The following is a 20,386-nucleotide window of genomic DNA, read 5'->3' on the forward strand; positions in this document are numbered from 1 at the left end:
GTGGCTATTTGTAGTGTGCGTACCACTTAATCCATATTCATATATGGTGTGAACTGTAAACAATTCTGTTTATTTTTGCATTTTCATTCATTTGACTTCTTGACAAAATTGACAAATTTTCACCTTATCATGCAGCAAATAGTTGCCTTTTCACACATCCAGCAGAAGCGGAGGAAGCATTCATTTGGAATCGTGTATCTTTCTACCTGCCGATTTAAAGTCCGCTACCAGCAAGTCTCACACTGTGTCTGTCTGCTGTTTGCTGCTGGGCAGGAGGTAGTGCACAGTGGGTTTGTCAGAGCTCTTTCTCTGAAAACAGCTGCCTGCTGCTGCTGGAAATTAGTTTGATGAGAGCTGCGGGCTGTAAAACCGGGAACAACGAGTTGAAAGGAAGTGCAGAGTCGGGAAACAATTCTCTATTGGGTTGTCACTAAGATTGATCCTGTTCATACTACACATGATCATTTGATTCCTTATTTATATGAAACGTTGATTTGCGCAGCTTTAAAGGTTACATTTTATGCTCGTATTCAGGTTCATATTTGGTATTCTGGGGGTTTCTACAGGAACATGTTTACATGATTTAATGTTCAAAAAACATCTTTCATACCGTCTGTCTGAATATACCTGCATTCACCATCCGTCTGAAACGCTCCGTTTTAATGGCTGTCTGTTTAAGAGCCCATTCCTGAAAAAGCCCAGTCTGCTCTGGTTGGCTTGCAAGAATAATACGGTGCACCTTTGCAAAGGTAATTCTCCAGCCGTGAGCGTTTGTTTTTTAAACTGAGCCCTGATTTGACATAGGAAGGGGAGCCACACATCTGATTCGCTCATTGGAATCGAAGCAGCCCACAAACAAACTGACTGGGTCGTCTAATTTCACAGTTTGTGGGTTGGACACACTCCAGATACCCCAAATATATGTGCACAAGCAGTGAAAAAGTGAGTTTTTCATGATATATCCCTTTATATAACATAGTAGATCCGTAAGAAAAAGACTGTGTGCATTTTCCTACAACCGCAACAAGACATATCCAACTACCTGGGTAGAAATTGTAGTGCATTAATTCTCGTAGGTAGAGCTACCAACAGGTTTTGTGAACAGTCTGGAATAGTAACTAACTCATATAGAGGTAAATGTGATAAGTTAAATTTGCATGATGATAAGCAGCAGACCTCTCCAGTGATGAAGTGTGCTTCCTCACTGTTTTTGTCTTTTATTGTGCGTCAGGAAACCTTTTATCTACATTTCTTGCATCTTCCTATCTTCTCGCTCTCAGCAGTTCAAAAGCTTTGTCTTTTCACTGTAATGCGTGCTTTTCTTCAAAAGTCTACTTTCATAGTGATAAGGAATTTAAATGCTTCTTTTGCATGGATTTCTCAACAATGCTCAAGAAAGGGAATTAAAGCAACAAAAGGGGGAGGGGGTGCATGAGCCAGCCTGGTCTCATTCCAAGGACACCAAATACCAACGCTTGGTCAGAAGCCCTTGGCATCTTGATACTGACGTACAAGGCAACCTTTAGCGTCTGATGAAGCTCTTCTGTGTCCGTGTCCCGGATAAACCCAGAAGTGGAAGTACATTTCAGTTGGCTGTAAATCTAGCTTTGTAATCGCCGAACTGGCTGCAAGTGTATGAAGTTCCAACTTGTTGTGGATCGTTAAGAAACAGCACAAATATAAGCTTCTTTTAACTTCAACTTTTCATTTTGGAGAACAAAAGGCATCACTGGTCTCGCACATATCCTCACCCTTGCGGTTTGCCAGGAGGTAGTCTTTCTTCCTGCATTCTGAGGGCCGAGCCCTACAGTTATTATGATAACGATGGAGCCCTGCCATCGGTGTGTGCAGTCCATTGTGAAGCTAAGCTCTCCATAATGTAGATGGGGGGGCATTTAGCCATTTGGAATGCTTGCAGATAGACAGATTTGCAGTCGCTAAATATAGGCTAGGCTAAGGATTTGAATGCTAATGATGGTACTTGAGGAGTTTTCTTACACCTGTGGGCATTCAAAATGGCAATGTGGCATCTGCTAACCAACACGCCCTTTAGTTAAGTTTAATTTAGCGTTGGTTCATTCATGCAGTTTGTTTTATTAGTGCAAATGCCATTCAAGCAGTATCAGCATTTAGTAACACTATTCACCACATATGCAATAATGGAGCAGAAGAAGAAGTGTTGGTGCCTCAATCTGCTCACAAATTTTTTTAATTATTTTGCTCCATCAGTGATTTAAGTCTGAATAAGCTGTTGCTCTTTGCTCCACTTTCTTCCCTCTGACTCGTCCCCATTCCTCCTCTGTCTCTTGCTCCTCTGCATCTCTTTGTAGTTGGTGCTACCAGAGTACTCCATCCATGGACTCTTCTGCATCATGTTCCTGTGTGCCCAGCAGTGGCTGACGGTGGGCCTCAACATCCCCCTGCTCTTCTACAACACATGGAGGTGACTATGCAATCCATTGTAATGTTTGTGCATGCGTATGTGTTCTTGTACTTACTACATAGTGAGGACCACACGTTTTTGACCAGCAGAGTGAGGACTTTTTGGTCAGTCGCAGCTTCCTCAAAGCCCTGTTTGAGGGTTGAGATTTGGTTTTAATGTTCAAGTTAGAATTAAGTTCAGGTTAGGGTTAGGCATTTAGTTGGGATAGTTAAGGTTAGGGTAAAGGTCTAGGGAATGCGTTAGGTCAAAGAGGGTCCTCCAAAAGATAAAAGTGCAGGGTTTCTGCGTGTGTGTGTGTGTGTGTAGTCCCATACACAGGTTTTCCAAGACGGTTTCCCATGCAGCCTTCAGCTGCTTTAAATAATCTCTGGTGCAACAAATGTGTATTAATCCACATGCAAAAATAGTCCCATTTTGAGATGAAGTTGCTCAAGATGTACAGTGCCCAGCTGTAAAATTGCGTAGCCTTTTTTTTAAATGAAGCTTTATATCCATGGCACTTTTTTCAAGAATTTTGCCTCCAGTTGGAATGAATGGGCTTGGGTCAGACAGCAACAGACAGGGTAGGAAGCAGCATTGTTCACATCAAAAAAGATATCCAATATGTTGAAAAGAAAGGCAGAATCATTACTAGACAGCCTGGTCTCTTAAAAAATGACCATCCTATGTTTGGATGGAAACTTTTTTTCCCCCCAGATTACTTTTGTTTTGACATGTCACAAATCATTTTCGAAACAACTGGGCACTTTAGTTTTGAGCAAACATTACTTAGACAGGAGAAATTAGTTTGTGACCCAGTGCAACAGCATTGATGTCTTTTGGTCAACCAAGGAGCTCTATGGCACGGGGGAAGGAGATGTATCAGGATTGGGATGTATGCCATGCACAGGTTTAATTGAACCTTGCAGGTGTTTTGCGTTAGTTCCTGAGGACGTGCACAACCAATGTTCTGAAGAAAATGCATGGTTAAAAGCCAGTATATCAGTGTTCTAACACATCTCAAGGCAATGTCTAAAAAACGAGTCACCAGTCAGTGATCTCCAGATTTCCTTTGCTGCTCCTTCTTCGTCTCTTCTCCTCTTTGTTGCTGTTCTTTCCGCCAGTTTGAGGTCAGACGTAGACTGATGCCAGCCTGATTGGTTGAAGTTACAGGCTGAGAGGAGAGCGCAAAAAAACCGTAAAAAAAGTATCTCGCTGTCTCATTAATTGGAGACTGTGCCAGTTGCCCAGCGGGCTACAGATGTTGCTGAGAGAGAGAGAGAGAGAGGTGGAAAGTGAAGGAGGAAATGGCGGGAGGCAAGACGGTAAGTCTGGAGTGAGTGATAGGAGAGAAATCTAATATTGACAAGGTGATTCAGAGGAGAGTGAGAGATGTATGGGTGTGTGTGTGTATGTGCACGACCACTCACGTGTAAGTCCACACGTCCATGTGATGCTCTGCAGGGTTCTGGATGTTGCTGCTTTTATGAGGCCAGATTTACAATGGTGAGAAATGTGCGTTATGAACTTGTGATGAAGGATGTCTTGTTAGGTGGAAGACCACGACTTCGATGACTCTCTAGAAAGGATATAGGGCCATGACGGCTTTTGGAGTTATGTGTGATGCCCTAAGGCTTCCTCACTTCACTCTGGTGCTATGCAGTTATGAAACCATGCAGACATTTCTGGTATTTAGTGCCCAAGATATTCAATCTCTTTGATAGTTACTTTGTGGTCCTTCAACAATTGAAAAATGACATTAAAAATGTGTCTTTCCAGAAAGAATGTCCTGGTTACTAACGTCATAGTTTTCAAAGCAACTATTTGTTCATCATAAAGTATTTTCACAAAATGTGAACATGTTCACAGTGAGGTCCAGAACAGAGGTTTCCAAAATACGAAGTGCCGGGAGTGATGAAGGGGGAGTAAAGGTGAAAGTGCATGTCGCTGTTCTAGAAACAACAGGAAGTTAGTTATTGTAGTGTGGAGCTCTGATTGCTCACCAACACGGTCAGTAGTAGGAGCAACAGCAGTGGCTGCATGTGACGCACAGCTCATGGAGGAAATTAGAGCGTAACTTCAGCATTTTTCATCCTGGACCCTATTTACGCATGTTTTTGTGTCCAACTGACTAATGGAGACAATTGGTCCGGTAAAACAAAAACATTTCTTCTTCTCTGTTGGCTTTGCTCAGGGTAATTGTGAGACAAATGGTGTCAATAATGCTTTGTTATTGTTAATGACATATTTTTAGTTAATTGTATCGCTGTTTGTTAACTATTAGCTAACTTTGTTTCCCTCATCATCAGTCACATGTGCATGTATCTACTGTAGAAATACATGGGAATTATATTCAACAAAGCCCTTCTGTCACATTCAGTACATCGATATTCATTTTCAAGTGCATTGTTGAAGATTTCATAACATGCATGAGTCATCTAATTGACCAACTGACTTAGTAAATGTACATTGCACTTCATTTATGACAACCAAATGTATGATCATTTCACACTTGTGGAAAAACCAACGTCATTGTATGAACATGCATAAACCACCTTAAATAAAGATAAACAAAGTTGTATGACCGTACAGACCACATGCATAATGGTGGCAGCTTCCTTGTTGAACTGCATTACCCATCATACCCTGTGAAACATCAGTTGAATGTTTAAATGAGTGAAATGCTCTGTGATGGGCCTATGTGGACTAAAGGCTTCCACTATCTCAATGCAACTGGTCTGTTACATTGATATACAATTATCCATTAATACAGCATCGTGTTCATGCTCAGCTCTGGGGTCCATAAAAGACCATTCCCCCTATAAAAAGTAATGAGGCGTTCGTGTGTCATTACAAAACAGCTCTCTCTCGAAGCCACAGGCAGCAGTAGCAATTCCCTCTTCCCGTTTCTCACGATGACTTTCCTCAAGTAATCATTTTCTGTACGTTTATACTTTCCGTTTCGGAATTCTAACAGCCCCACAGAGAGAAGTCTCACTGGGATGTAAAAGGTCCAGGAAACATCCTACAATTCCCCAAACCCACTCTGTTGTTAATCACCGCCAGCCTCTTCTCTCCCGGTGACGGTGCACAGCTTCATTTTACACAGCTTTAAGAGAGAGCTTTTTGTGTTTACAAATATGTATTATGCTAAGAGCATAGCAATAACAAATGCTGATTCCATTATAGGGTGGATTTTCTCTACGCGTTTTAAAATCAGTCAGCGGATGATAAATGGTTGTAATTGGAAACGGGAGAAAACATTTCATTGGAAATTCATCATAAAGAGTTATTGAAAGTCATAGTTTGACTTATGCACAGCAGTTGGAGGTGTGATTCACTTTACTGAGCTGACTGGATTTAGGTGAATAAACCCCAGCCCTCATACCATCAGAACCACATACGTGACCTGAGTGAAAATATATTTGAATATGCATTCAGACACTTAATCAGACACAAGATAAGTCAAACCATCAGAATAGGCTTACAGTATTACGCTGTAAAAATTGAGGCCGAAGCAACATGTCTCTACTAAGAACTCAGCATCCTCACTGGTTGATGATCCATGAAGGCATGTAAATAATTAGCCCCATCTGTGACCTCAGCACTCCTTGCGTTATTTTGTGATTCAGTCAGTTTTTCCTACACAAACTTTAAGGGGAAATTTTACCTTTACTTTTCCTCTGTTTTCCACTTCCATAATGCCACAGATGTCTACAGTTTACCCATAATGATTCAAATACCAAAGATTCAATTCCACATTTCCACAGCCTCGGCACCTGAGCAAGCTGTGGAAATATTGTATTCAACTTTGTTCTCTGCACAGACAAAACATTGTTAACGTTCCACGCAGCCAGTGAAATATGAAAAAAAATACATTTTAACTGCTGCTGGATAAAAGGTAAAACTACTGCCTTGACTTCTGAGGTTTGTGTACGCTGTCTGACCGAATCACAGTACTCCTGGAAGATTGCTGGTTTCTCGAATGGGGCTTGGAAATAAAGAGTAGCAGTAGCTGTTTAGCTTGAAGTCTACAGTATGTTGAGAATATATCGTGAGGTTGGATTGGTATTTTGTTTTAGTGTATCAGTTTTTGGATGCTAACTTGACAAAAACATTCTTGGACAAGCAATGCACAGGTTAGGTCCATGTGATCTCACAGAAACACGTGAAATAACCACGGCCTACAAACACATAAAGTGTAAAATGACATGCCACCATGGAAACAAAACAAAAAAAGTTTTAGGCAACAAAACGAATTAGGTTTGGGAAAGAAAAGCAAGTAGCTTCCTGTATGGCCTATACATCATTTAATATAACTCAACTTTGACTTTTGGGTTCATTCGGGACACCAGCACCGGTCTCCTGGGTGAAAGTCCCATGTTGGTGTCAGGCAACATGTAAAGAAGGTGGTCTGCAAACATTTGCAGCCAACGTTAGGGCAAATATAGACAATATTTAATCCATTCCTTACACTTTTACGAAGCAAACAATTGAACAACTGGTCAGGAAAGGAGTTTAGCAAACGGTCAATTCCCACAAACATATTCAACAATTTCACCCACGTCTGCTGCATGATGGTGTCCCCCGTAACTCATCATGCCATCTTTTTCCATACTATCTTCTTCCACATTTCCTCCCATCATCTCCCCCCGCCTACCTCCGCCCCTCACCCCCCCCCCCCTCCCGGGGTCTGGAACGGGTCAACTACCCGCGATGTGGTCTTTGCTCTCTGTGGTAGGTACTTCCATTCCCCAACGGACACGAAGGAGCTCCTCTACGACCCGGCATCGGTGATGAACGGCGACACGCTCAAGTTCTGCCTGAAGGAGGCCTGGTGCAAGCTGTCCTTCTTCGTCCTCTCCTTCTTCTACTATCTCTACTGGTGAGCATGTGGCAGGAGTGGTGGGACGATAATTGGAATACATGTGAAGACATTACGATATTAGACCAGTATTTGAAGGGAAATGGTGAAAATGTAAAACTCTGACATTTTGAAAAATGACCACTCACATCACATGTTTGTTGCCCGACCCTATGTCCATCACATGGTTATTTCACTAGGTTTGATTTCTCAGCTCCCATGAAACAGTGTGAGTGCAAATTAGTGAATAAAGTAACCATTTCTCTGGCAATCACATGCAAGTTCTCACACATACTGATCTGTGAGGTTGCCTAGGTTTACTGTTAGGCCCACTAATGCATGTGATGTTGAGAGAATTTGATTCTTTACTTCATTGACAAGCACTACCAGAATGCTTAGGTGGATATCAGAGGGATAAAACCGCTACACATTGATACATGTTCATTATTCGGTGTATTTTTTACAGAAGAATGCAATTCCGTAAATGATGGTGTTTTTTTTATAAACAGCACATAGTTATTTGCCTGTGCAACTTTTTATCAAATGTTTTTGCTAAAATGTTCTGCTTGTTACATGATAATAATGCACACAATGTTCCTGTCCTTCTCTAATAATGCTGTTATTAATCACTCCGGATTCTTGTTCCATGTGTGTGCTGCAGTGTGTGGAACCTGGATATATCCCTCTAATAGGTCGTATCAATGGAAACACTTAAAGGTACAATCTTTTTTTTTTTTTACACCTTTTATTCTATGGTAGTAAATGAAGACAGAATAGCGTTATTCTTAAAGTTACTACAAGGGACATTTAACTGGTTATGAAACAATCTAAATTAATACTGATGCCTCTCTATCATCTCCATAAGTAAACAAGAGCATCAGCAAGATGATTGACTATTTCTATATAGTTATTGTTAATGCCTGTCATCTGGTCTGATTCCCCGCGATATCAGGTGAAAAGATTTACGATTTAAACGATTTAAACTCCTGCTCACACTCAAGCGGGGCCTCCAGCAGCGACCAGCTCACCACGAACAGATCCGGCTTCGCTGCCTCCTTCGACCCGACTCCTTTGCCCGGCGGCAGCAGCTCCTCCTCTGTCCAGGAGAAGAGCTTCAACCTTGCTGCTCAACCGGCCCCCGGATGATCCAGATGGGACCAGCCAAAGACAAAGCGGTGTTCATGGAATATTTCCCTTGATCCAGGACGACCTGTGATTCCCGTAGTATGGAGAGAAGCTACAGCGAAGTCAGTCAGCGGCTGCAGAACCTTGAGCTCACCGCCCGTCTCAATGAGAGCCGACACCACCCTGCTGGAGGCCCAGGCGGTACTGCTGGGCCTGAGGGAAGGGAAGCACGGTAGTACCAGAACAAGCACAAAGCTGGGCTGACTGTCAGCTTGTACTGCAGTAAAATGAGAGGAAGTTTTCTAAAGGGGGTCTGGCAGCTGCTGATATTTATGACAAGGGGCGCTTGCGGTCATGGAAACACGACCGCTTGTGTCCACAGGGGGCGCCATATTCAACACAAAATGTTCCTTGTCGTACCTTTAAGAAAATTTGACCCTAATGGTCTTCCATAGGGCCACCACAATTGATCTCGATCTGTTAAAGGCCAAGTTTGCTCTGAATGTGTCTTGAAGGACTGTTTAGCTTCAAACTGATCTTGACATTTCTGTGGAGCTAATGTGGGTTCCCAATTGTAGCTATTAGTGGCCAGACATGGCAGCATTAGCACACAAGAGGGTTTTTGCTGACACATTAGTATGTTACCCAAAAAGGATTGCAACTTTAACATTGAGTTGTTCTTGTACATGTGTGATAATGCTACGAGTAAACATTTGACAACAATGTGGTGATGCAATGCCAAAGGCAGTAGGCAGAGTGATGTTAATATGTTTATCACAGCAATGTCACACAAGTAGAAAAGCAAAATATACTTATTAAATAACACAAGAGACAATTTTTGGGTGTATTTCTTTGATGTTGATAAAAGTAGCATTGGCATTACATCTTAAAATTAACATATTGAGATAGGGTGATGTTTTCTTTTTTAAATACTTGAAAGTTGAATTGTTGAAAGAAAATACTAGTTTAAAAAAAAAATCCAATATACCTGACTTCTTTCCTTTTGTAAAAGATCATTGTCCTTACAGCTATTATGATACGGATATTATCGTGAAATGTCTTTCCATTTCAACACATGGCCCCTTCACACAGACATCCAGTCAATTGTATGTTTGATTCCCACTGACAGCAGTATTACAAAGACTAACAGTGTAGACAAGGAGGTTAAAGTATGCTCCCCCTGGCATGGTGGAGTGGGGAAAAAAAACAACTTATGTTTTATGCTCATCTCATCCATCGTCATACCAGTACCTATGTCAATCAGTAGGTGAAGTCAAGTCACCTGTATTGTAAGTTCAACGTAAAGGAAACCTTTGAGGTGAATTTAATGTGTTTTTGCGTATTTTTAGTTAATTAACTGAAACATGCAGCTGCTAAATATGGTCCCTTTACATAACTTTATTTTTACATTTCAGATGTGTTGTGAAGGGGAGACAGACACCATGTAGTTTTCATGCACTTGCTTCCTTAACACGTCCTCTTTCATAATAGTGGAAAGAAAACATTTAGGTGTTTGTTTTACTTACTTTGTCTTTTTTCTTTAGATTTCCGACAAAATGTTGTATTCGATAATATTTAATTTGAATATTTAAACATAACATTTAAAAAACTTGCAACACAAAAAAATATATTAATTTAAGTAATCAACTGGGGAATCTATTAATTACTTTGTTTTACCCGATTCAGCTGTAGTGTCTTCAAGATGTTTGTAATTTTACAAAACATATCTTGAAAGGCCGTTTTCTCCAAATAAGTTTTCTCTCAGACTCTGATACCCGAGCCTGATTTATACAACATTTTACGACTAAAAACATGGAGAAATGTATATTTTATAGTTGTTTCATGATGATATCTATTAGTTATTTTTTGTATCCTATTGACCGGTAGTGTCTCCCCTTAAACACTCCATGTAGGGCCTTGAACAAAGCGAGAACGTGGTATGAGGTAAACCATGATTCATCTTATACCATTGCTTCTCCATCCCGTCCTGCTCTGCTCATGCTGCGTTAGAGACCGCTGGCAGCAGCAGCAGTGAGGTTCTTTACAAGCCGGGCGATGGTCCATTCACTTTCAATTCCATCAAGCTCAACGGGGCGTTTTTCTTGAAATTCTTATTTAAATGTTAAAACACTTTCAAGATATTAACCATGGTGTGATGTTTACGTTGCATGATGATGTTGGGTTGTTTTGTTTAAACAAAGGCTCCCTGGCCATCAGCTGGTGAACAGCGTCAAGTCAAATAACTGATGCCTTTTACAATAAAGCATTAACTATTCGAGTATTGTTTTAGTTTATATATCTTCTATTCTTCTCCTATAGGGGGGCTTCTAGAGATGTTGCCTCATAACTAGATTTCAGCATTTACATTGGCAATTTAAATGATCATAACTAAAAGAAAACTTGGAAATCAAATATCAGGTTGTAGAAAATCTTGAAACAATAACAATAAGCAGTGACACATTTTTAGTTGTTTGCTGAAATAGGTTTTTATAATCCGTCTTGACTGGGCCATTCTAGTGTCATGCATTGGCTGAAAAGCAACAATTCATTTATTTTATAGATGTTGACAGTCAGTATAAACAGTGAGCCCATATTAAATGGTGGATATATACATATACATATATATATATATATACAGTAGGTGTATGTAAAGAACTCAACTGAACTGGAAGTGAAGTGAGCTGAAACCTGCTTTATGTTTCCTTGCCTTTGTCACACTGACCCTTCTTCACGGCTCCCCAAGACCAAACACAGTCCTCTCCCCATCTCTGACCTTAAGACCCTTCACACCTTCACTATGAATCCTACTGCACGCACCAACACACACACAGGCGCCAAACCCCCATGCATGCACATAATGAAATAGAGCATGCCCTCACAGACGAGGAACACACAGCTCCACCTGAGTCCACACCTGGGTGATGGGTGATTTTAAAACCCCCTTTTTGGTTTGGCTCAGTGGAGCTTATCTGGAATTACTCTATCACTGTTGATTGTGTCAATCTGGGCACGGCAGGAGGACAGAAGCACAGGCTCAAAGGGCGTCCAGCAGACCTGGGTTAAATCTATGTATTCCTACCCTCACCCATAGACTGTATGTAAAGATGGACGATGCCTCTCCACTTCCGCCCACTGGACAAAAATCAAGCCAAAATATTCCGGATACGGGTGCTGCCAGCTTGCGCTGGTAATGTAATTTGGAGTCAGAATCTACGCAGTAGTGATAGAGGGGTGGGTCCACGGTATAAAGGTGCTGCCCATACACCCGCCACCTAGCCGCCATGTAGCCATCGTAGCTGGTCGCTAGAAAGACACAACTAATTATAATATCTCTATGAATTAATTCATGATCAAATTTACACATATGTTCTTTCTAGGATATGAACACACACACACAATGGTCCAACATGTCCACTTACTCAGTGGCTAACCTTGCTAAGTCAGTGGAAATGTTGCTAAGCTAGCCAGCAACAAAGTCAGTGACTGAATGAGCAATAGACTGTATTAAGATATTCATATAGCATCTGTGGTTGAAACAGACAATCACAGTTATGGAAAGATAAAGTTACATCTCCTCACGTCCACTTCTGCTGGTGGGGTTTATCACCTATACTGTAGCCAGCCACCAGGGGGCGATGGAGATGTTTTGACTACACTTCTGAGGAGCTGTGGCACGTCTTGTGCCGTGTAAGGTAGTTTATGAAGGCCATATATGTATTTGACCAACAATTGGATTTTTACAGTCAAATTAGTTACTTTTACTGACAAGCCCCCCCCCCCCGACACTGGTACACTGCCTGCACTGTCTATATTTACGCCCCTGCATAACATCCATCTTTATACATCGTCTATGATTTCACCCATTCGACACATTTTGTGTACTGAGATGAACAAATTAAATTCCTCAATAAATAATCCCAAATCAATTGAGAATAAAAGACCAGTTCACACATTTTCTTTTAATAAGCACAAGAAGGGAACCTCCCTGCTAGTTTGCCCATGTCTGCACAGTTTCTATTCTACCGTGGCCCCAGGTGAGCTCTGTGCCCTCTCACCCTCACCCAGCTGTTGCTCCACTGATATTGGGTGATAATGAAGCTCGCCTGACCTCTGCCATCCAACCTCTGCCATCCAACCTCTTACCTTTCTCTACTCCTGAACTCGTCATTTTTTGTCACGAGGATGCCGTGTCAAATGTAATGCACTCCAGTGACGAGTATTTTTCCCCCTGCAAGATCCGTACAGGTATCCTGTCCAACCCCAGTGGTTTTAAAAGAATGGTCCTTAGCATGTTGTGTGCTACCTACTTGCGTGCTATCCCATTGTACGTTTTCAGGTCGAACCTTTTTTATCGTACTTGTCGTTCTTACCGTCTCCCCGGGCATTAAAAATTTGGCCTTTCTATTTGCTCGTACATGTAGACACACAAGGTTAACCTCGGCTCATTAACTGGACAGATGTTGAAATTGAATGGAACATGGAAAAAGTGACTTCTGCCACTAGAAGGAAAGAGTTTGATATGAAATGGGGTTTTTTTGTACACGGAGGGAATTATGACATAAATCTTTAATTTACAATATTAAGATTAAAAAAAGAATCATGAAGAAGAGTGTATTTCTAACATTATTATTATTCATCATTAAAAGTCAGAAACTCTGTCAATGATATTGTGTGTATGTGGTCATGGAAACACAATGCATTTTTTTCAGTGAAGCAGAATCAAATGCGTTCATGCATTGTTTTCGCTTGTATCACAATGTTCAATGACGTGTGAGTGTTTGCCAATGGACCAGATTGGATTTGAAATGTACGCCGCCGTTGGCATTACCAGCTTGGTCGGGGAAGACACTTTTGGTTTCGGCAAACAAACAAAAACTATTTTATTGCAGAAACACGATAACTCTGCACACTTTGCTGTTTTTAGTCCCTTGCATTGGCTGACTAAAAACAGATGAGCAGCTCCAGCAGCAGATTATAACATATAATAAACATGACTGAAGCAATAAACTTGCAAAAAGTAGCTGTCCAGCAGCACTGTACGATTGGTAGTGGGTTGTTTGTATTTGTAATTCAATCATGATCAATAGAGTGGCAAAGTCTTCTGTGGAAAAACAACCAGAAATGATTCATCTCTCGCCGTGGTTACACTCGTCTTTTCAATGTGAATCTTTTGTGATCATGGCCGCTGGTTCGGAACTCAGCTGTGACCACATATGTGTCCACACTTGACTATTCAATGTGACCTTCCTGTTCGGATATTGATTAGGTGTAAGAAGCCGCTGAGAAAACAGTGGATAATCACATTTCATTTCCGATAAATTCTTCACAATAAAAGTCCCACGTCGTTTTTTCCTCCTCACACTTCCTCCCTGCAGTATTAGTGATGTGTTATTAAAGAATAGCCACTAACAAAGCTCTGATAATTCTGTGATGAACACATTTCACTTCCTATACATTATTCACAATAAGTCCCTGGCTATTTTGTTATTTTGAAGCTTTTCATTTGAAGCAGCAAAATCAGGGAACGCTGGGTTTTCTCCGGAGAGGACCTCCCGTGTGGGGGGAAGGTGATGGAGACCTATGTTTGATAAATTGTCTAGATTGTGGCCACATGCTGATCGGATGTTAAAAGTTCTATTGAAAAGACAATCATAACCACACTTGAATGCATGAATCAATAATTTCTCACTTCCAACACTCCAAATACCGACGCTTGGTCAGTAGCCCTACTTTTCAAACTATGATGCTCCGGGTTCCCCTCGAGCATCGTTTCTTTGACGAACAGACTGTCTGTTTCTGTTCATTACATTCATAGTGTATTTCAGAAGAGACTTCCATGTTCACAGGAAACATACACTTTCCGCTCATTATATGCTTTGTTTCAATATAAACTTCCAACGTAAGTTCATTTTTTTTTGGTTTACTTGAGTCTTAGAAAACGATTGTGGTTTGGGTAAAGATAAGTTTGTCTGTTACGTAAAATAAGTATGCTTGTTACGCAACTTAGCATACACAAACAAACTAAGGTAAAATAAGACAACGTTGACTTGGTTTCACACAGGACACGAACAGCGGTCTCCTAGGTCAAAGTCCGTCCACCCCGACCTTCCCCCTGAGTAGACTTTCTCACTCTTCATCATCTGTCAGTGGCTCTGACCGTCTAATAACAACGCGGACGGGTTTACATTGGAGTTAGTTGAAGTTGCATCGAGAAGAACTGACCACCATTCAGTATGTGATGAGTTGGCTAAGAGTGGGTTAACGAGAACAACATTCAACCCAACTGAACATTACATTATATTTCTTCCCAAAGTGTCAGTATTCCTTTTTGCTGCAGCCTCTCGCATAACAAGTCATATTTGAGCATACATTGTTTAGTTAATGTCTAATTAGGCTGCGTAAGCGAAGGAGCTGTAATTTAAAGAGCTACAAGTCCATCTATTGATGAAGAAGCCGGTTCACTCTTGATCTGTCTGTCTCTCCCTTCACATGTATCCTCTCCTGTCTCTCTCTCTCTCTCTCTCTCTCTCTCTGGCCATGGATACTTGTGATTTGCAGTCTTCTCAGCAGAGATTAACGGAGGTGTTAGGAGCTCGGAAAGGCCTCGGGGATGAACACAAGCATTTGGAATCGTCAGTTACTGTCAGCGAGGCACTGATCTGTTCTTGTCAAGTCACAGCTCAGTAAAACAAGTGTTGAATCTGTTCAATGAGTTTTGGCTGTTTGGTTGTTGTTTCATGCAATCTTTTCCAATCCTTTTTTTTTCTTCAGGTGAACATCACAGATCGCTGTGTTTCTCATCAAAAACAATTGTAGTATGTCCAGCAGAGGCTCATCTCATGTTCAATGGTTTACTTTTAGAACAAAAAAAATGGTGAAATCGCTGCAGCGATGTGTGCTTTACAGCTTGTTTTTGTCCATGCTCATTGCATTACATGATGCTATCAGCTTTTGCTTTTCCTTTTTTCATTCAGCAGCAACTTTCCCACAAATGAAAAAAAACAACAGTACAATCATGGAAGGAAGGATTGTTGTTTCTACATTTTTCATGTCATGGTGTAAACCTAAAAATACAAAAAGATAAGATGTAGACCCACAGTAATATTTGAAATAGGGAAAATCCATTATTGTAACAATTCGACCCGATCTCATTCCCGACGCTTGGTCGGGACCCTTTGGCGTCACTTTATATGTAGTAACGTTGTGAAGTTAAAAAAAATGACCTGGTTATGTTTCGACCAAAAGAAAGGGTATCCTCAATTTGTATGATATCTCATTAAAAGGGTGACGCCGCAGAGGAGACGACACCCGTAATTATGCACAACCTTAACCCTTCATATAATTTAAGCGGGTGAGTCATTTACAAATTCCCCCTCCATGCAGTTGTCATGAACGGGGATATGAGTTCTAGAGACCATTACTGTTTTTCAGTAAACATGTTTATTTCAGCATTTTAACATGGCGGTTTATTGGGATTTGACTCCGTTTTGGAGCCGGCCTCAAGTGGCCGTTCAAGGAACTGCAGTTTTTGGCACCTCGCGTTTGCTTCATTCATAAAACCCCCAAAAAAGGAAGTTAGAGCTATTGCTTTTACTCATTATATATCATTCAGTGACTAATAATTAATTATTTCCATGGTAAAGTCTGTTCAGGTATATTCAGAGTTCATTCGATTTTCATTTTGGAGCATGCTGTGCAGTAAAACATCCATGAAGCTGAATGCAGAGTTGTTCACTTTAGATTCTGTGTTGTGAAACACATAGCCTCCTTTTTTGATTGGTTGGTGTAAAAGACCATAATTTACGAAACCATGCTTTATTTAAGATGACTTGAAGCTATTGAGACCATAAACTCATATTTAGATGTAGTCATTTTCTCATAGACTTCTACACAATCAGGAACAACTTTTGAAAATGTGTCCAGCACTGAGGGAGAACCCTGCAGATGGCAGCTGCTGAACGGGCTGCAATGTAATCACTCGGGGCAACTCCTCACTGTCAAAATACATCCACTGAAAGTGCCTGTTTTTGCCTCTGATAGGCTCAGATTGTGTACGACAACATTATGGAAAGGACCCGACTGAGAAATACATTTAGTATTGTGTCTAACCTTGCTCAAGGAGAAGTCTCGTTCTGAAATCTCGCGTCCTGTCCAGATTGTCGAAATTAGCTAAATGCCATGACAACGAAAATCTCTTGCATAACAACACAAAGCTACGCTTTCTGTCATCCAAAGTAACAAACTCTGACAGCACCCTCTCTCTCTAACTCGCACTTTCGATGCCCTACTTTTCCATAATGTTGTCAGACACTTTAGTGAACGTACATTGATGGTGAAGAGTTGCCTGACTACATTGAAGCCTGTTTCGTGCTTGGCGTCTGCGGCGTTCCGCAATGGAATCCAGATAAATGGGGAAGGGGGTATCGGTCCGAGTTAAACAGTGATCAAAGTACCAGGAGCTTTTCTGTATCCTTTACTGTCTTAGTCATAATGCTACGGCTGTATGTCATTTCAAAATGACAGAAGTTATTTCTTAATGTACACCTGCAGACCTTGTGCAAATTGAAATGAATATAAAATTGGTCAAAAATAATGAAAAATAAATGAATAAATGACGGAGCTGACATTTTTCATGCCGAGCTCATGTCGGCCTGCACACATTCAAAAAGCTGCGTCCAGACCGCCTTGAGGTCCGTTTGAAACGCAGCCCGCTGATTCGTTTGGATGAAGCCAGTATATCGGCGTAGCCGGGATGCACAATGCAACTCCATCCAGCACGATGTTGCATTGGTAAATCGAATATACAAAGAAAACGTGGGTGCATATAGCTGGTAGATTACGGGAACAAGGCATGCATGCTGTTTCCCCTTGATAAGATCAAATTGTTGCCGCTGTGAAAGCTTCCAAGAGTTAAGAAATCCTGTGTTCAAGTATAATAGATCATTGAACAGCATTTTGCACCCCCCCCACCAACGCAGCAGCCCCTTGTGTTGTTTCAATGCAGGCCCGATCTTGACCGTGAAGCAGCGTCACTCCGAATTCTGCAGATCACGACAGAAAAAGCTTCAAAGGGACATCGCACATGAAAGTTTGCCGTCAACAACTAAGATAAATAAGTCCACTTCTGAGCCTCTCACTTCCAAGGACACAAACAGACTTGCCATTAAATCTGCGAGCAGATGAGACGGCAGCATGGACATGAATCAGCAGAAATACTAACTGTGGATCAATGAGATGTTTGACACACGCACAAACACGCCGAATGCTCCGAGCAGGCCATCAGATTGTTGTTCGTTCTCACTTTGTCACATCCCGCCTGCCAGTGTTGACTCGCTGACTGTTTCCTGTTTCTTCTTCTTGTGTTCCAGTATGATCTACTCCTTGGTTACCTCATAGCAACTGATTTTTCAGCAACTGGAGAGAGAGAAAGAAGCCTCCGGGATACACAGACTGCCACTGTCTCGGGTCTAGAACTGAGAGACCGGTTATTAGAAAGTAAAGAAGATTAACTTTTTTTTTTATTTTTATTTTTGCTGTGAAGCCAAACAATGAACTTGATGGGGCGGGGGGGTCGAAGCTTTTTTTTTGCTTCGTCTGTATATAAAAACTGAAGACTAAAAGTCCTGTTTACAGTTTGACTGGTCGTAGCGAAGACACAAGTTAATCACTGCCTGGCCAACGTTTGTACCACACACACACACACACGCACGCACGCACACGTGAACACACATCCACAGCCTCCTCCGGAGTGGTACCGTATACTTACTGCACGGTAGCAGCGCCGGTAGCCCCGGAGGACAGAAGAGCACGGTAGCGTTTGCACAGTTTGTCTCAGGCACAGCATGGTGGAGCACTGTGTCCAGCACGGCACAGCTCACCGACTCTCAGTCACACACAACCCCCCCCCCCCCCCCCCCCTCGACGCCTCACCAACTCGTAGCTTCAGCGGTGAGCCTCGAAACGAGGGACAGATGGGAACACGTGGATGGACGGATAACACTGTACAGAAAGGAGAACGCTCTGGGTAGGGGTGGGGGGGACACACCAGAGCAGCCAGTTCTCAATAATCCCCCCCCGGGACAGCACACACAGTCCATGGCCTGTGGATTCGTCTTTCTAATCTAACATTATGGCTTTTGTGACGTGTGCATTTTGGTGTATTCTCTAACAAAAGGCATTTCCAATTGAATTATGATCTGGAGCAAAAAAAGGTATTCTATACAGCAAATGCCTTCTTAATGTCCTTGGTGTCGTTCTACTGTGGGAAAGTTTTCTAAAAACTCCAAACTGACACCTGTCCAAGCTTTCATAGTAGCAGGAACACACATTCTTTGCACAAATATGTGTATTTGATCTCGCACAGTATTCGCAATATTTGACTATATATTAGAGGTAATTTATGACGGTCTAGCCACACAGGGGAAGGTCTTCCAACATGTAAAGAACTATACAGCCCCGTTCGAGGACGGGGAGACAATGTGGATCTTTTCTAGCTCGATTTACACCTTGGACCAAAATGTTGTCTTTACGGTATTGAAATTGATTTTACGTCTATTTGTGAGATTCCAATGGCTTGCCTCCATGCTCTACCCTAAACAAAATATTTTTTTCTAAATGTAACCACACCATGATGAGACAGCACAAGTAGTAAAGAAAGCAGAAGATGAGAAGCGTGGATCAGTTTTTCTCTGTAATTTGAATAAAAGCAACTGTGGCAGATGATGGCCGACACATATGCAACACTTTCTCACTCACTAAACATGGCAGCTTGGTCAGTTGCCCTACGCTTCAAACTACGACGCGCTACGTGCCCCTCTGGTGTCAGTTTTGCGTCTTTTCGAAATGAACTTCCACGTTCACTTGAAGCAACATTGGGGTTTAGGCAACAACACTACATGGTTAGGTATAGGAAAAGGTCGTGGTCTGGGTCAAAAGAAGTAGCGTTGTTGCATAGCTGAGTAGGCTACATTGCGTATGCAACATATAAGTATACTGTGGACGTAACTTACAAGTCAATGTTTACTTTTGGTGCTTTCTGACCCTGCCATTAACCCCGATGTTATGTCATGTTATGTAACATAACTATGGTCATAAAGTAACTTAACTTACGTAATGTTACATAACTTAATAACTTACACAGGTAACTTTAAACGAGTCAATGTTGACTTTTGGTGTTTTTTGACTCTGCCATCAACTCCGACGTTATGTTACAAAACACAATTAACGTAATGTCACATATTTTAACTTATGTAACGTTACGTGACTTAACATAAGTACGTTTCTTTAAACAAGTCAACATTTGGTGTTTTTTGACCCTGCCATACGCCACAGCCTCCCTCCCTATGCAGACTTCATCACTCTTTGTACCACTTCACCTGACTTGCTCCTTCCTCCACCATAACGACGGTGACAACGGTCAAAGTTTGGAAGTGCAGCCATTGACCAAGCAGCCGTATTTGACGACCTCAGAAAAAAAGAATGATTTGCATATATATGACATCTGTCTGAGAACATTGAGGTACTACTGTTTAATGGTTCCCAGAAAGAAAGTTCCTCCGGTCAGTATAGGCAAGGCAAGGCAAGTTTATTTGTATAGCACATTTCAACAACAAGGTAATTCAAAGTGCTTCACATAAAACCACTAAAAGCATCAAAACACAAGGCAAAAGAAAAGGAGATTTAAAAACAATTAAAAAACAGTGTAAGAAATAAAATGCAGTAGTAAAATGCAGAAATGCAGGAAATTGATTAATATATTAATAGAACGTGGTTCAATTAAAGGCAGCAGCAAACAGAAAGGTCTTCAATCTTGATTTAAAGGAGCTGAGGGTCTCAGCAGACCTGCAGCTTTCTGGGACTTTGTTCCAGATATGTGGAGCAGAAAAACTGAACGCTGCTTCTCCATGTTTAGTTCTGACTCAAGGAACAGAAATTATACCGGTCCCAGACGACCTGAGGGGTCGGGATGGTTCATA

The 20,386-nt window shown here is 41.5% G+C and overlaps 1 protein-coding gene and 1 pseudogene across 2 annotated transcripts in view; one reads left to right on the forward strand and one right to left on the reverse strand.

Annotated features, from left to right (window-relative positions):
- The window catches only part of cnih3 (cornichon family AMPA receptor auxiliary protein 3), a gene marked incomplete at both ends in the record, with an annotated part of 56,939 nt that extends 48,964 nt beyond the window's left edge, over positions 1-7,975 (forward strand). The window contains 3 exons of the mRNA XM_079290419.1: positions 2,331-2,443; positions 7,164-7,307; positions 7,948-7,975. Coding sequence (XP_079146545.1) covers positions 2,331-2,443; positions 7,164-7,307; positions 7,948-7,975 — 285 coding nt within the window. The remainder of the gene's footprint in view (positions 1-2,330; positions 2,444-7,163; positions 7,308-7,947) is intronic.
- A 598-nt stretch (positions 7,976-8,573) lies between these two features.
- Positions 8,574-20,386, reverse strand: part of LOC306793486 (serine/threonine-protein kinase pim-2-like) — a 30,519-nt pseudogene continuing 18,706 nt past the window's right edge. The window contains exon 4 of the transcript in view: positions 8,574-8,624. The product of the transcript in view is annotated as a serine/threonine-protein kinase pim-2-like (transcript). The remainder of the gene's footprint in view (positions 8,625-20,386) is intronic.

The sequence above is a fragment of the Melanostigma gelatinosum genome (genome assembly GCF_949748355.1).
Source record: "Melanostigma gelatinosum genome assembly, chromosome: 19".
NCBI classification, from domain to species: Eukaryota; Metazoa; Chordata; class Actinopteri; order Perciformes; family Zoarcidae; genus Melanostigma; species Melanostigma gelatinosum.